General features: G+C 42.8%; 1 protein-coding gene across 1 annotated transcript in view; it reads right to left on the minus strand.

The window, feature by feature from the left end:
* LOC138503559 (catalase-like) overlaps positions 1–17,945 on the minus strand; it is a 515,936-nt gene that overhangs the window by 313,723 nt on the left and 184,268 nt on the right. The window contains exon 7 of the mRNA XM_069623379.1: positions 2,593–2,784. Within this exon, the coding sequence (XP_069479480.1) occupies positions 2,593–2,784 (192 nt within the window). The remainder of the gene's footprint in view (positions 1–2,592; positions 2,785–17,945) is intronic.

Below are 17,945 nucleotides of genomic sequence, written 5' to 3' on the forward strand. Positions count from 1 at the left end.
GTTGAGGGGGATCCAAGGGTGAAGAGAAAATCGCCCAACATGAAGACTTATTGAAGATACTTTTTGTTTATTGTTTATAGTCCACCAGGCCTTGTAAAGCAAGAGACTTTGTAGGAAAGAGACTTGGCCCTAGAAGATCCTGGCATCGTTACAAGGTACTATAACCTCATGCTGGCTAGGCCCAGGAGTGTGCTGTGCTCAAGAGACCTGGCTTGTCCCAAATTAAAAATGTGGGGAAGGGAGGCCCCAAAAACCGCAGGTGGGACCCCTACTTCACGGGCACTTAAGGGTAGAACAATTAAGTATTAAACAGAAATAGTGCCCAATGGAATCAAGGAGGACAAGGTGGAAGAGGCAAGAGTTGTGGCTAAACCAACATTTTATTTTCATGGTTATTCAATATGTAAAAAAAACAGTACAAAACCAGATTCATATAAACATTACTAATATTTCTCTCATATTCCATACATACCATTCATTTCCATCATTCTAAAACAATTCATCTATAGAAGCTGAAAAATGAATATAAATCTTGTTTCTATTCTTTACATTTTAAGTTTTCAAATATTCTTCCTAGTGGTAATATACCCACTAATCCCAATTGTCAACATTATGCATTTTATCAACTATGGGTGTCCCCAACAAGTAATAGTTTCGACTCTACAATCTCTAGTAAACTTCTTCCAGATAATTGTGTGCGTCTTCTTCAGGATATGTGAACATTTCTAATTTTCCAGTCTTTGCGTTTTTGCAGCAAAAACAAGGCTCATTTCGTTTCTTTATTTTTCTGAATGTTCTGGTTTTTCCAAACTCTAAAACCGTGCCAGATGGTTTATATGACTGAAATATACAACATGTTTATCTTAATAAATTACTTGAATTTGAAGAATTCGATTTAGCTAATTTAGAGAATTGATCCATTAATTGATCTTGTGCTTGAACATATTTAAATTACTTGGTCACTAGACTCAAAATATTTTGTTAAGTCCTGACTGAAAGTTATTTTTCAGTACGTATAGGTGTGCAGGGGACGCGAGTGTCCATTAATTGTGGGTATTTTGTTTGGTACATGTATAGACAGTTGGATCCACCAGAGGAGGTCCTTAATTCAAATCCAGAGAAAGCGAAATTACTGGATTGGATCAGTACTCGCCAGCAGAGAAGATCTTACAAACTAGCACTGAACCTGGAGCATGGAGGGAGACCATTGGATATCCTTCCTAAATATCTACTGAAATTCCCTAGTAAACATAAGAGACTCTTTATGCGATTGAGACTAAACATTCTCCCTACTAGGGAAGTACTTCAGGCGTCAGATCCCGTTAAATTATTATTTCTGTAAATTTTGTAAAAATCAAGACAGAGGAATCTTCAACATTTATTGGTGGAGTGTCATTTCTTGGAGGTAGAAAGAAGGCACTACATGAGTGAAACAACCAAGTGCTGTGAAACTTTGACATGTCAGGAGTGGTGGGATATGCTTATTTTGGGTGAAAACATCTCAATGATGTTAGCTGCACTTAAGTTTCTTGAAGCTGTGTTGGAATTAACAAAGGGTGAACGAGAGGGGTAGAATTGAGGAGACTCTCTTGGTTTCATCAAGGTTATGAGTGACAGCTGGAACCTGTTACACGGTGGCTCTTGATTCTCCGTTCATTCTGGTTATCTTTTTTGGGTCCAATTGTGGTTCTACGTTTTTAAACGATGCATGGAAAAATGTTGTGGAAGAGATTAAAAGTTTTAGTTCTTTTTGTAAAGTTTGAAATGAACCAAAGAAAAAAAAAAATGAGGGCCAGCTAGGAAGTCTACAACCGCAGTCAAACTTAATAAAGGTGTTGAAACGTGTATCCTTGTGCCTGCCTCACGCAACCAACAGTAAAAAAAAATGTAAAATAGCAAAAACAGCAGTCCACCATCATTCAGCACATTTTTTTCTCTAATCATCACTGCGGTTAATAAAAAATGTTGACAAATATTCTTTAAGCTTGTTGGCCAACATTAAATACAAATATGGCACTGATTAAACTAACAAGATCTTAATAGTTAAAAAATATAATTTATTAAATGTTTGCCTTTCTTACCAATCCAAAGGAAACCCCCTTTGTTAGATTGTTGCCTATATACAAGTGCAGCATGACTATTAGGTGTGGCTCCTTTCGGAAGCTGACATCTTAGGTGGCCATGGAAAAAACCCAAGCAGTATTTTGTACTCTTTTGTAATAGTTTATGTTGGCATGTGTGTTTGTGTTTTATGTAGACATCACTAACCAAAACACTTGCTGTTGGTTGATCTGAAGCCACTCTGCTCTGCAGGCTACGGGAAACAAAAGGAGTGGCACTGCTGACAAAGTGAGCTCTGCCAGGCAATGTTTGTTGAGCGAAGAGCACTTAGCTGCTGCCCCCTTGGTTTTCAACCAGGATATGCAGCCACCCAGGTGCGACTTAAAATGCATTACAGCAATTTGAAAGCTCTTTTTAAAATCAGATTGCTGGAAGCTCACCTTTCACAGGCCCTGATATTGCAAGTGTGTAATACAAAGCTACGCGTACAATTTTGTCTAAACAAAAATGTCTACTTCAATATCCGCTTACCTTAGTCACATCAAAAGGATTGAATGGAAATGTCTCTGCTTGCTCAAAGGTCATGACCTGGATGTAAAAAGTCCAAGACGGGTAGTTTCCAGTAGCTATAGCTTTGTAAAGGTCCTGTAGGCCATAATCCGGGTTGGTGGCAGCCAGTTTGTCAGCTTCTTCAACAGAAAGGTTTTTTATACCTTGATCAGTCTATAAATGTAAAGAAAGTAAGGTTATAATTTCTGTACAAAGAAACATTCTAAAATAGAAAGACAGACTAGAATCAAGGCTTCAGTTTGAGGAAAAAAAAAAGATTGTGGTTAAACAAAGTAATATTATCATACGTTGTAATTATGCTAATATGTTAGCACAGTTCTTTGAGTCGGTGAACCTTCCACATAATTGTGAAAATGGAACGCATGTCAAAATGGAATATTCTAGATTGATTATTAGTCCCTACAATGTCAAACTGTCAGTTTCAGTACAGAATGTAGACTGGTCAGACCATTTATCTTTTGACCTTGTATCTGAATGATTACAGATGGTAGGCCAGAGAAAAGGAGCTACTTGAACAAAGCAAAATCTGCATCTAGTTAATACGGAATTCCAAAGAGATGTTTTTTCCCATTCCTTAGATATTGACACAGCTGCTTCTGCTGTAAGGGATAATTCTCACCAAAGTGCTAATTTCCCTCTACCTTAGAGCCCTCCAGCTCTTTTGCTATATTTTGGGACTTTGAAATTTTCAATTCTGTTTGTTTTCTGAGTTTATTTCTTTAGTTATGGAGTTTTAGATAACCCCATAGGCATCATCTTTTTATTGTTGTGTCACACAGCACCTTTTGTGCAATTGCACAGGGGTATCCATTGGACGCCCTAAGGTTTAAATGCCTTCTCTGGGATGAACTACTGTTCCCCAGAGAATGTAAAGTTAAATTGACTTTACTAGTCTTTTTAAATTCGCAGACTCAGCACAAACTATCTTCCTATAGAGCGCTGGAGGGTTACTTAGTAAAACACTCTTGTAGCTGTCGAAAGCTACCCTTTCCTATTGAAATGGCTGGTGGTAGTGGTTTTATAACGAACTACCATGATATTTCCCGACCGCAAACACTGGTAGCTATAAATCGGGGCCTCCATGTTTTTCAATACGGCGCCAAAGACCCCTCTGTAAAAACAGACTCTGGTCATCTTTTGCAGTTTCTTTGTGGAAAGGTCCTTCTGGTGTTTAACTCTGCGTGCCAAACCAGGTTTGGCCCCTTTGTTCGTGAGCCTTTGGCAGGCTTCAGGACTGAAGTCCGCCCATGGCGTCCGAGTGTCTGAGGTGGGCAGGAAGTGAGGGAGGTGCCCAAAACTCCCTGTGCTTGATATGATATATGATATGATATGGCATTTGTAACGCGCCTATACACAAGTGTTTCAAGGCGCGACGAGGCGGGAGGGTGGGGGTGGTTATACAAGGGGAGACAGACAACGATCCTACTAGGCCAGGTGTCATTCAGATCGCGCAAGTGCAAGGGTAGAGGGGAAGGGATAAGTGCAGGGGGGGGAAGGTAGAGGGAGAAGTGCAGTACAGGGTTATAGCATACAGGATAAACAACAAGGGCCAGCTGGTGGCAAGTGCGAGGTAAGTGCAGACAAGTGCTGGGTAGGGGGGCTGTAGGGATACAGACAGTCCCGCAGTGCAGGGGTTGCCAGGGAGGCAGTGCAGGGGAAAGTGGCTGGGCCAAGGACCGAGAACGGTGAGTGGCCCAGTTGCAGATTCAGTGCAGTTTCAGTAATTTTAGCAGGGGGGAGGGGGAGAGAAAGGGGAGGCAAAGAGGAAGGTTTTGAGGTGCTTCCGGAACCGGAGATGGTTCTCCTCAAGTCTCAGGGAGGCAGGAAGGCTGTTCCAGAGGGAGGCCCCTGCAGCGGAGAGAGATCTGCTCCTAGGAGACCCAAATGCACTCTGGCCTGATTGGCAGGCTGACTGTCCGGCAAGGACAGCCACCCTGCTGGGTGAGTGACAGCTAGGCTGGAATGAAAGAGAAAACTGTTTAGAAGGCGAGTCTCCAGAACTGAAAGGCAGAGTCGACCACTGAAACGGAAGAACCGAAGACGAGCTGGAAGAGGACGGCTGCTGCAACCACTGGACCGTTGGTTTGCCTGGTGAAGCCCTGCTGCAATCCCGAATTGGCAGATCCCCAATCCACACAGAAACTCCTTCAAGGACGCTTCTCCTTTTGAGTTGGTGGGACCAATCAACTCAGCAAATGCCTGGATACCATTCTCAGAACTGGTTAATGTTAACCAGAGAGAAGGACGCCAGTTTGTGTTCGGAAGCCACAGCTACTTGAGCTAAAGTGATGCCATTTTGTTTGCTTCAACGACAATCCCATGCAGCGCAGGAGTCCCCCCGACGTCCTCCCTCTTGTCCCCACGACTGAGGCTCAGGAACAGCGAGACCTGCAGGACCTGCCAGGAACCAATGTCTTCAGCTGCATCTTTTTTGCTCCACTTTAAGGTACTGTGCCATTCGGTTGAGACCCCAACTCTCGCTGTGAAAGTTTGTGAAACTTTCGCCACTCGCAGGCCTAATCAGCTTGTGACACAGCATATCTTTCTTTATCATCTAAACTACTTCTAAAAAAGTTTCCTAGCCAAGAACACTAGACTATTGACTTTGATCTGGCATATTGAATTGAACTGACCCTCCTGGTACATTGAACGTTTGCATTACCTAAAAGAAGTGTTTTCTAACCCTTTGTACAAAACTATGCTTTTTATTCCCATTAAAAGTACTGAAGTGCCATTTGGCTCCTTTTTCAGGGGAGCACAAACTGTCTTTAAAACTTAGAGTTTGATACTGTAGTATATTGGTGTTTTATATGGAGTTGATGTCTACTAGTGAAGGTTTTCTAAATGAATGTTTAATAAATGTTGCAAGTATTTTTTACCAAGAAACCTTGAGTGTACGTGTCTACTTGAACAACTGCAATTGTGATACTTCTGTGTAACTTCTTCTACTTTTCACATTCCCTCTTAAAATGAGCCTGGCTGTTCAGCTCGCTACCAAAAGTGGGTGGTACAGACTCATACCAAAGGTTGGTTTTTGCTTCTACCTGTAGTCCTAATTGTGTGTGGTCTTCCCAGAGGGTACTACCTGCGATTCTGCCTAACATCTACCATCGACGAAGTGGTAAAAAACCTTTATGATGTAACTATTAATACTATGGACAAGAATTGCACCAGCTATGGCCAAATTCATTCGCAATAAACCATCAGCACCATGGTTTCCTGAAGAGAAAAACTCTCAAACAGCCATTAAGGCTTTTGAGTAGAAATGGCGGGAAACCCAATAAATGAGAATTTCTTTTATTGTGCAATTTGGTCAAAAATGTGATCTTATACACAAAATAGAACATTTTGCAAAAAGAATTTGTACATAAAATGTTTTACAATTAGCAATAGAAAGAAGATAAAATAGGATAAAAATTGAAATCAGCACATTAAAAATGAACAGGGAAGAACACAAGATATCAGATTACAATTTCCACAGATCGCACATATGGTTCCAGATTTGGTTAGAATGATCACGTTAGCTATATAGGTTTAATTCCTTAAGCATTTGGATCACAGCATACGTTAAAGATTACTCAGAACCAGCTGACAGACGTTTCCACATATCATCTACAAGTACAAATCCATTGCTAATACAAAAGAAGCGATCCAAGTGCTGTGTTCTTGAATCGGCCAGGGCAGTGCATTCTGCCAGAAGATGTTGGAGGGTTTCTGGCCTTTCAGCGACATTACAATGTGTAATTTCAAGAAGAAAAGATAAGCATATTTTGTCATTGGATGTGTTCATTGAACAATTTTGGATTCACGATTTTCTTTTTGGTCTGGTATTTTAATTGTACTGATATTATTGCCCGCAACGGTCCGTTAAGGCAGTTGCTTTTTGTGTGGATTCATATTGCCAAGCCACAGGCCATTAAAGGAAAGGCATCGTTCATCACATTTATAGGAAGTAGAACGTGGATACGGAAACGCTGACCTGATTGCCGACACGGAGATGAGGAGGTTCCGAAGGACGAGTAGTAGGGGAAATACGCGGTAAACGCTGGCTTTGTTTGCTCTTTGTTTGCTAGTGAAGATGCTGGCACGGAGGTGGCAGGGGACGCAATGCAAGCGAGAAGGTGACCCGGACCGTCAGCATGTATGGTACGATAATATGGAGGTGAGGAGACTCTCTGGGAGACCGGGTGGAGTCCGAGCTATAGACATTCTGGTTGATTACATAATAACAAGTCAACTCTTATAATGCAGGTTGTTTTGGACATGTTTCATTAAAACAAACTTGCAAGAATTGTATGTGCAAGTATTACACCGCGTTTGGGAACTGGCCTTACGCAAACGTTCATACTTTGCTCCACGTATGTTGAAAATTCTGCATTTTGTGACTTGGAGAGGTATGGATGGCAACAGGGAAGGTCGGGGGGGGGACTGTGGTGAAAGGTTCAAATGTTTTGTCTATTTTGTTCGGTGAATAAGTCCACTGTGGTCGCGCAGATTCGGTGAACAGAAGAAATCTATGCACATATAGGAAGTGAAATGGAGAGGGGCGTGGGACTCATGTGCTCCAATTGACTTCAGCTCCGAGCCGACTCTTGCTACCTGACTTCATGTAATGTACTGCACTATGGATGCCATTCAATAGAAGGAATTCAAGGCTTTGTTGTTATGTATGACTGTTTTTGGAGGTTTTACTTTCAAAAGACTTGAAATGGCATGGTGTTTTTTTTTTTTTTAATGGCCACTGCTGTGGAGTGTTTTCAGCTTGTTAACCTCAACTATTGATCTTTATATTGGTGTGCAGACTACATGTGTTTGCTTGTTGATCTCACCCCCAGCTTACTTGAAAACGAAAAATATCACCATACTCAGGGGTGCCATTATTTAAAGTAATTTTAAGGGGAAATAAACTGCTTAGCTCTATTGGAGTGGTAGCACCAGCAGCAGCGCATGTCTAGAGCACTTGGTGTGGGTACTCAGCAAGGAATATGGATTAGAAATAAGGCAGGAGTAAGAAATGCGATTGGATGGATAGGCGGGATACCATGTATACTTCCAATTGTCTTTTGAATCTGCTGCAGGTGGTTGAGAACAAGTGACGGAGATACATAATCTATATGGCAAGATAATATGTAATGGGTTACATAGCAGGGCAGGTATGGATAATGGGCATCAGAGTTAAACGTGTGCAACTCTACCATGACACTATGTGGTGATTATTGGTGGGGCAAAACTGATGGACTATAAAGACTGATATAGACTTCTAGTGGTGACAGGGAAGTAAAGATAGTACCTTGGTAATTGTACATGATATAGTGGAAAGGAAGGAATGGTAGATGTCTTATATGCGTTGTTAAATGAATCTAGGATATTTATGGAATGATATGGGGGAGTGGGGCAGGGATGAAAAGTCGCTACCCCATATGTATTGAAACAAGAAACCAGGTGCAGGCTTTGGGGTAATTGCAGTTCAAGAAGTTGGAGTTTTTGTAAATATTGAAACTCAATATCACCTTGCGAAGAGGCCGAGTGTAATGTTAGGTTTAATCTATATGTGTTTTGATAGTTGCGCGTTTGTCCTTGTTATTTGTTGTCTTGCGGCACATGTACAACTCATGCTATTTGAGCCCCTCACATCCTATACAGGGAATGGAATTGAATTAAGTGGTTAGATACATCTTAGGAAGGGACAGATGGGTGAATTAAATGTCTGTTCATGGAATTTTAAAGCTCTCAACATCCCAAGGAAGAGAAAAGAAGTGCTGACCAGACTGAAGAGGGAAAATATAGATATTAGCCTTTTTCAGGAGACCCATCTGCTAGATAAAAAAAAGCATGTTCTAAAGAAGAACTTGTATACAAGAGCTCTTTTGAACTGTTACAACACCAAATCAAGGGGAGAAGGTATTCGGTTACGCAAAGGTCTGAATTTGAAGATGAATATGTTAGTGACGGATAAGGAAGGGAGGGTAATTCTGATTGACGCTAAATATGAAGGGAGATTAAATAAAGTCCATTTATGGACTGTGTACTAGTGCAAGCTCCTTCTTTTAGAAGATGTTAATGCTTTTGAGAGAAATGAATGGGGAATACAAAATCCTAGGAGGTGATTTTAACTGTGTTCTTGATGAAAAATTGACCGTTCTGCACAGTGTAGATATACAGCAGAGAGCACGAGTAAGGAATTTAATGAATTCTTACAAGGTCTAGATCTGGATGATGTTTGGAGGTTTATGCACCCGGCGGGTGTGGGGGGGGGTTCTCCTTTAATTCGCCAGTCCATGATTCTCATTCAAGGATCGACTACTTCCCGATTTCGGAGAGACTGGCTGAAAAGGACCATAATGTGGACATTAAGGAAAGAGGGATATCAGATCACTCGATGACAATGAGTGTGAATATGGGGTAAGAAAGCTTGGGACTTTCAAAGTGGCACCTAAAAAGCTACATGTTACAAGAACAAGGAGTGATTGAATCTCTAGAGGAATTCACCAAAAACTTCTTTGATATAAATGAGGGCTCAGCTTCCTATGCTATACTCTGGGATAGCCATCAGGCAGCCGTAAGGGGGGGGGGGGGTGGGAAATAATGAATATTACGTCCGGTACAAGGAAAAAGGGAATGGCTGAGTTTAAGAGGTTGGAAAGTGAGTTGGGTGCGGCCCAGAAAAAAAAATGCAGTATTAAAAAGTAAAGAGGACAAGGTGAATGAGGGAAGGTTGAGAGAGCGCCTTAAACAGGAAATGGATATTCAATATGAGAAAGGCATGTTCTTCACGAGACAGAAGTTCTGGGAACAAGGGGACAAAAATGTTAGGTTGTTAGCAAATAGGCTACATGGTCTAAAAGAGAGTTCCTTTGGCCAGAAAATAGAAGGGGAAAGTGGAGAATATAAAACTAAAAAAAGGGAGATATGCGAGAACTTCAGGCAATGTTATGAATCCTTGTAAAAGGAAGAACAATTCCCAACATCTGAGGGTATGGACACATTTTACGATAAAATTAACCTACAAAGCTTAAATGATAATCAGCGAATGTTGATGGTCCCATTACGGAGGAGGAACTATTGACAGCTATTAAACAGCAGGCTTGGATGGCCTCCCGGTTGAGTTTTACCAGGCATTGAGTGGGGTGCTGGTGCCGTTCTTGTGCACTCTGTATAATGGTTTCATGAGAGATCGGGTAGTGTATTCTAGTGCTTCCAAAACCAGGCAGAGATTGCAAAAAATGTGGAAACTACAGACCGGTTTCATTATTGAATGTTGATCTTAAGTTATTTATAAGGATAATGACTAATCGGATTGATGCATGCATTGGTGACTTAATCAGTAGCTCCAAGGTTGGTTTTATGAGAGGTAGGTATGGGTATGACCATACTAGAACACTAATAGACATAATGGGACTACCAAAGGAAAAGATTCAGGACACTATTCATTTTTATGGATGCAGAAAAGGCCTTCAATAGGGTCAATTGGGCTTTTCTATACCACACTAAAAAAAAATGGAATTTTGAGACCATTCATAAGAGTTATTACAATGTTAAACTCATCAATTAGTGCAAAGGTGTGGGTAAATTGTTCTATGTCGTCTTCATTTTTACTGTCTACAGGTACTATACAAGGATGCCCATTATCACCATACCTGTTTAACTTGGCATTGGGACCGCTCATTGCATACATAAAACAAGAGCAGAGTCTTCACGGTCTTAAATTTGGGGATAGCGAAGTTAACATTTTGTGTTACGCAGATGACATGGCTATTACCTTAAACCCAACAGAAGGATGTGAAAAACAAATGTATTTTTAGTGAAGTGGGACTGTTATCTGGCCACAAGATTAATCGGGAAAAAACAGTGGCCTTCCCTCTAGATGTTGGACCACCCAGGAATGTTATGGGTTCCTGGAATTGTCAATAGGAAGTGGGTTCAATGATGTATTGGGGTGTTTACATGGTCTGAGACTTGAAAAGGATGGCAGAATACAATGTTTCAAAAATATTGGAGAAAATTAAAAGACACATTTTAAAATGGGGGTAATTAAAGCTAGGACTATGGGCTAAAGTTAATGCCATAAAAATGGTACTTCTACCAAAGGTGCTCTACGTCATAGCCTATACCCCTGAAGTTAACAAAAAAGGTCATGCTTAGTATTGATGAGACTTTTCAGGGGTTTCTCGGGGGGCGGTGGTGGAGGGAATTAACAGACCAAAGGTTCCCAAATATATTTTAACACGTTCTGTCAAGGAAGTGGGATTTGGGTATCCCAACCTAATTAATTACTGCACTGGGTTTATCCTTAAGAAATTAATTATTTATTTCAGAAAAATAAAATGTTGATGTTCCCAAATGGCATGTCATTGAAAATGCAAAATTCTCGCCTTATGCTCCAAGTGATATGTACTCACTGTCCAAAATGCCAAACACTACAGTAAAACCACCTACTAGGAGTACAACTAAGGAGGCGTTGCAAAATTTTATGACAGAGGGGGAAAACATCTGGATACATTACGACGCATCTTTGTGGCATAACATAGGGCTGCAAATAGCTAATAAAACTTTATGCTGGAAGAGTTGGATTAAAAAGGGCATACTTAAGTATGAGATGTATGGGAAAATGATCACAGGGTTCCCTTTGATCAACTGAGAGAATCCTTTGGGATTGGGGTAGGGAACGTGAGCGTTATAGGGTTTTAAATACTCTTGATAGAAAGGAAAGTAATATTTGGTGACACCATGAGAGAAAGACCCTCAGTATGTGAGATTATTCGATCTGTCCCGTGTGGTGTGTCCACATATATGAAACTAATGCCAATGGAGAGGTCACAAATGGAGGCATGGGATAAACTTGGTCAGGATTGGATGGATGATCTTGGCATAGATATTCCTATGGAGGAATGGGAGTATCTGCTTCATATAGAGGTGCAGACAAAAATGGACCTGGGGCTCAGGTATGTTAGACAGAGGATCCTCTGCAGACTATATTGGACGCCATCAAGAATGGTCAGGTTAGGACTTTTGGAAGCGGATACCTGTTGGGGTTGCGATTGTGGCAGGGGTACCTTCATTCATATGCTGTGGGTGTGTTCTAGAGTATCCACCTTTCAGAATTAAGTTTTAGATAGATTAGATATCGTGGTGGGAGAGCCTCTTCCGCGTACCTTTAACTTGACAAATTTGTTAACAAACAGTGGAAGCGGGGATAAGGCCAGAATAAGAACAGATGGATCAATAGGGTTTTGGTAATGGCGGCAGAGCAAGTACTTGGAAGTCGAGGAAAAAGCCAAATGTGGATGAATGGCTGTTAGACGTTCGAACTTTATCGAACTATGAAAAAGTTACGTTATTAATACAAGGAAGAGATGGCCATTATTGTTGAATTTGGGGATATTTTAATGAATTGTACAGTTAAAAGCCAATAACTGCATGTATTATCTTCTGTACATTTTAATTAAGGGGATAGTGTAAATATTATATGAAGTCGTCTGTTGTGCCTATCAATGTTGTGTTGTCTATTGCAAGTCAAAGGTCTAAACATTGGTTGTGAAATGAAGATTTACAGTCATTAATGAATTTACAATTTCATAAATTTAGGAACGGTAGTACATGATTATTAGTGGATTTGTACATTTTGCAATCTGGATGTAAAGTAATGATGTTATGAACATGTTGTAGTTTTGTTCTTTGTAGGTTTATTCTAAAACCATAAATAAAATGGTTAAAAACAAACAGTGTGCAGCCATCATTCATTCCCTCTTGTGTCATGTATCAAACTTGTCGAATTTCACTGGTTGGCAAAACATTCAAACAAAATCTCGGAAAAGCTTTTCTTGTCATAGGGCAGAGAAAACAACTATTTTGGAAAATCTCCTAGCGGTTTATCAATAGCCTAGAATGTTGAGCGAATGTTTTAACGTTGTGTTTTGTTGATGGTATCGATCCAGTCCCACTAGTTTAGTGACATTTTTATAAAACAGGGGATTTGTTACTAATACAAGTCTATCTTTGTTCATTTGATTTAACAGATCATCAGTGAGAGAAATTCCTTGTGTTGGTCTGGCATAGTGCATTAGGCATTCTTTCACTATCCTGTTGGAATATTAGGGCTTTATGATTTCTCAACCAATTGTTTAATTCTCTTAGTGCCGCTTTTCTTTTCAATGGCATATGTCGACTTCTCCATCGACCTCGGTCGTAACAGTTTGAGCTCCTCCCTATACATTCTTTTATGCCCATAAACCCGCTAATTAAAATACGTGCACATGACCGGTGGTTCGATGTCCACCGTTTGAAGGCTTGTCTCTTTCCCAGATGAATTCGCAAAAGCCCTTGCTGGTACATATTGTCACAATTCCTTCTATTTGGCACTGATTTAAGTAGGCCTCTAATTTTTTTTTACTCCCTTCTCATCAAACGTCTTGATCCTGTTTCTCCCACTATTCACCACTAAGTTCTTATGACACCCAAAAGAAGGGAATAGTTTCTTATCTGTAACTCCATTTCTCCAGCATTGGTATCTTTCATGGATTCACATGCTTAGAATATTCCCTGTCAGGCTGGGAACCCTCAGTACATTTATAAAGACGTTTTCCATAGGAAAAATGCAGACACTTCTGTGTCCTATCTACGTTGTTTTGGGCCGCTTATGCATGCCCCAATAGGACGTAGCGGTATAAATGCCCCGCTCCCCGCGGCTCCCCTCAGATTTTAACCCCCCAAAGTAGAATGGGGTACATATTGTTTGCATGTTGGGGAGGCCGGCGGGCGCATGTGAATCCATGAAAGATACCAATGCTGGAGAAATAGAGATTGCATAGCAGTACTCCTGATTTGGCGGTGTGAATGCAAACCAATAACATCCCAACCACCTATTTCCTCTTTTTTTTTTTTTTTTTTTAAACTTCAGCGGTTACACGCTAGCTTAAAAATAACAACAACAACCATAATATATTACGATATATATATATATGGGATACATTACTCACCGTAATCGTATTTCTGATGCTTGTATCTGCTTAGATTCACATGCTGTGCATAGGCCGACATCTAGTGGAAGCTGCGGAGTATTACAGTTTGTTTTTCGAAACTCGAAAATGGGCGTCGACACAGGCGTGCCAGTAATACTATCCCTAGTGTGACGTCCACTGTACCCAAGATCCCTCACGCGTCTGGGATCCTCAGATTGTATTTTTTCTGACATGAGGAAGCATGAGGAGTAGCGTGAGTACAGATAATCCAAGCAGATAGACAGAAAGGTAAGACTACAAGCAATCATGCGCCTTCTCTCGGAGGGGAGGAAGGGTGGGTCGCATGTGAATCTAAGCAGATACAAGCATCAGAAATACGATTACGGTGAGTAATGTATCCCTTCTGAGGCTTGTGGAATCTGCTTAGATCACATGCTGTGCATAGATTAGCGAGCAGTACCCGAAGAAGGAGGTGGGATGTGAGAAGGGTCATGAGCAAACAGGTGTCTTAGAACCGCTTGTCCCACTTGTGTATCTGTCTTGGAATGAGTGTCAATGCAGTAATGCTGAGTAAAAGTGTGAATAGAGCTCCAAGTAGCAGCTTTGCAAATGGTGTCGAGGGGAACATTTGCAATGAAAGCCAGAGTGGCACCAATGCCTCTAGTAGAATGGGCCCTTGGCGTAAAAGGCAGAGTTTTTTCAGAAAGAGAGTAACACAGCTGTATACAGTTGATAATCCACTTCGAGATCGCGCCTTTAGAGACGCGATCCCCCTCTCTGCCTGTAGCTACGGAGACAAACAGTTGATCTGTTTTTCTTAGCGGTCTGGTCTTATTTACATAGTAGAGGACCGCCCTACGCACATCAAGGGTGTGTAGTTTCACCTCAGCCGAGCTTTGCGGGTTCTGGAAGAAAGCCGGAAGCTCGATGGACTGGTTTACATGGAATTTAGATATGACTTTAGGTGAGAACCTAGGGTGTGTGCGTAAAACCAGTTTGTCTTTGTGGATAATAAAGAAAGGATCTTGCACTGACAGAGCCTGAATTTCACTGACCCTTCTTATGGAGGTAATGGCTACTAAGAAGGCCGTTTTATAAGTCAGGTGTTTGAGACTACTTTTATGCATGGGTTCGAAGGGGGGGCCCATGAGCTTAGCTAGCACCACATTGAGGTCCCATCCTGGCGGTGGGTTCGAAATAGGAGGGTGAAGTCTCTTTACTCCTTCCATGAAGGCTTTAACTACTGGTACTTTCCACCACAATACTTTGTTATGGGATGTGGTGTAAGCCGAGAGGGCTGCCAGGTGTACTTTCAGAGAGTTAAAAACCAAACCTGCGTCCAGCAGGTGGAGCATGTATGTTACCACGTTGGAAGGAGTGCAATCAACTGGGTTGATTTGTTTATTCTGGCACCAAATAACGAATCTCTTCCACTTGTCAAAGTAACAGTGCCTTGTGTTTGGTTTCCTGGATTCTTTTAGGATGTCCATACACCTCTGTGGTAAATTGAGATGCCCAAACTCTATGACCTCAGGAGCCATGCTGCTAGGTTCATTGAGTTGGGTTCTTGGTGCACTGTTAGACCTTGTTGCTGGGACAGTAGGTTGTACCAGGCTGGGAGTTTGATGGGCTCGCACAGCGCCATCCTGCGTAGGTGTGGAAACCATGGTTGTCTCGCCCACATGGGAGCAACTAGGATGAGCGTCATCGATTCCTTGTTCATCTTGTACACCACCTTTCTGATGAGGGGTTGGTGGAAAAGCGTACGCAAACATCCCTGACCAGTTCATCCACAGGGCGTTCCCTTGGGAGTCTGGCTGGGGGAACCTGGATGCAAATCCTGGGCATTGTTTGTTTTCGCTTGTGGCGAATAGGTCTATAGTGGGGAAACCCCACTGAGAGAAGAGATCTTCTACGATCTCTCTGTGAAGGACCCATTCGTGTTCTTCTGGAAGGGAGTCTCTGCTTAGGGCATCCGCTAGGGAATTGAGCTCCCCTGGAACATGTTGTGCTGATAGGAAGATGTTCCGTCTGAGTGCCCATATCCAGATTTTCTGGGCAAGCTTGGACAGATTTGGCGAACGAGTCCCTCCTTGTTTGTTCAGATAGAACATGGCTGTCGTGCTGTCCGTCCGGATCTGCACCGACAAGTTTAGTAGATGGGGCTCGAACGCCCGAAGCGCTCGGAATACTGCCAGAAGCTCTAGCAGGTTGATGTGGTTCTTGGCTACGGAGTGAGACCAGAGACCCTGAGCTGTGTGGTGGAGATGGTGAGCTCCCCACCCAGTCAGGCAAGCATCTGTAGTTACCACTGCTTGTACTTCGGGATCGTAAAAGGGTTTTCCCCTTGCGAGATTCTCTTTTGTCCACCAGTGTAAGCTCTGTACGAGTGTTGGCGAAACGACCACTAGATCGTCCCACTGACCACTTGCCTGAGACCACTGTTTCGCCAACCATTCCTGCATGGGACGCATGCGCAGACGCGCGTGGGGGACCAGGTAAATGCATGACGCCATCATGCCCAGTAACCGCATTGCTTTGCGTACCGTTATTTGTTGACCTGACTGATAATGTGGAATTTGCAGTAGTATATTCCGAATTCTCTCTTCCGAGGGGAAGGTCAACCCTTTCTGAGTATCTAGGATTGCTCCTAGGAACTGTTTTGAGGTGCTTGGCACCAGTCTTGACTTCTTCTCGTTGATAGAGAAGCCTAACTCGTGGAGGAGGTCGATAGTCCTCTGAATGTTTGACCTGCAAATTCTTGGGGTTTCCCCCGTTATGAGCCAGTCGTCCAGATAAGGGTACACTGAGATTGCCTCCCTGCGTAGGTGTGCAGCTGCCACCGCCAGTACCTTGGTGAATACCCTTGGTGCTGAAGCTATCCCGAAGGGCAGTACCTTGACTTGGTAGTGGCGACTGTCCACTTTGAAGCGCAAGTATTTTTTGTGCGCCGGGAGCATGGAAATATGAAAATAAGCATCTTTCATATCCAAGGTTGCCATGTAGTCCCCCTTTTTTAGGAGGGGGATTACCTCTTGTAGCGTGGTCATACGGAATTTTTGGGGCTTGACATACTTGTTGGCAGGCCGTAAGTCCAATACTGGGCGCATTGTCAAATCTTTTTTTGGCACAAGGAAGTAAGTTGAATAGATACCCTTGTTTACCTGGTGTCCTGGGACGAGTTCTATCGCGTCCTTTTCTAGCAGAATGGCGATCTCCTCGAGAAGGATCTTCTGATGTTCTAAGGAGTGTATTCTTTGTCGTGGAGGGTGGTTCCGGGGACGCTGCAGTAATTCTATACAATATCCTGTGGACACTGTTGACAGCACCCATCTGTCTGAGGTGATCCCTTCCCAAGCCTGGGTGAAGTTGGAAATGCGTCCCCCTACTGGGGTTGCGTGAGAAGGGACCCTGAACTGAGCGTCACTGCTTTGGCGGAGGCGTGCCACCTCCCTTGTTGGGGCTGCCTCTGCCTCTTCCACGACCTCTCTTGTTACCTTTACTGTAACTTTGGGTAGACTGCTGGTTGTTGTTCCATTGTGTACCCTGTCCTTGGGCATAGTTGCCCCTTTGTGAATTTTGGCCGCGTGGGCGACGAAAATTACTGTTCCCCCTCTGGTTCGGGGGTTTGTTGGTAAGCTGGCCAAGGGATTTGAGAGTCTCGTACTCGTCCTTGGCATTTTTAAGTGCGTCTTCGACCGCTTTCCCAAACAATAGATCTGGTTCCACCGGCTTGTCTATTAATGAAGCCTGTGTTTCTGTTTTGAACCCCGACTGCCGTAACCACGCATGTCTCTTGATAACAGTTCCTTCTGCTATCAATCTTCCTGCGTTGTCTGCAGCGTCGAAAGTTGCTTTCAATATGCAACCAGACACGGCTCTCCCTTCTGCCGAGATCCGAGCCAACTGGCCCTTTAACGGTTCAGGAGCAGAGGCTATGAGCGCCGCGACCTCTTCCCATTGATGGCAGTTGTAACTTGCCAACAGGGTGGTGGAGTTTGCAATCCTTGCTTGGTAGGCTGACGTTGAGGCTACCTTCCTGCCAAACCCGTACAGTCTTTTGCTCTCCTTGTCGGGAGGAGCTTCTGACGACGATAAGGGTGTCCCAGCCCTCTTCCGAGTGTTGGTAACCACTAGGGAGTCTGGTTTAAGATGACCTCTTATATAAAGAGGGTCAGACTGGGCTGCCCGAAAAAGTTTTTCGACTCTGGGGTTGACGGCTCTGGTGAGGTTAGGATTCACCAGGGATGGATCTATTCTACGTTGGATGGATTTAAGGATAGGGATGGTCTGAGCGACCGGCCTCCCACCAATTCTTCTGCGAAGTCCCTTTCCTCCTGTACACCGTGGGTGTCG

This window comes from Ambystoma mexicanum, chromosome 11 (genome assembly GCF_040938575.1).
Source record: "Ambystoma mexicanum isolate Mex_15411 chromosome 11, UKY_AmexF1_1, whole genome shotgun sequence".
Taxonomy (NCBI): Eukaryota; Metazoa; Chordata; class Amphibia; order Caudata; family Ambystomatidae; genus Ambystoma; species Ambystoma mexicanum.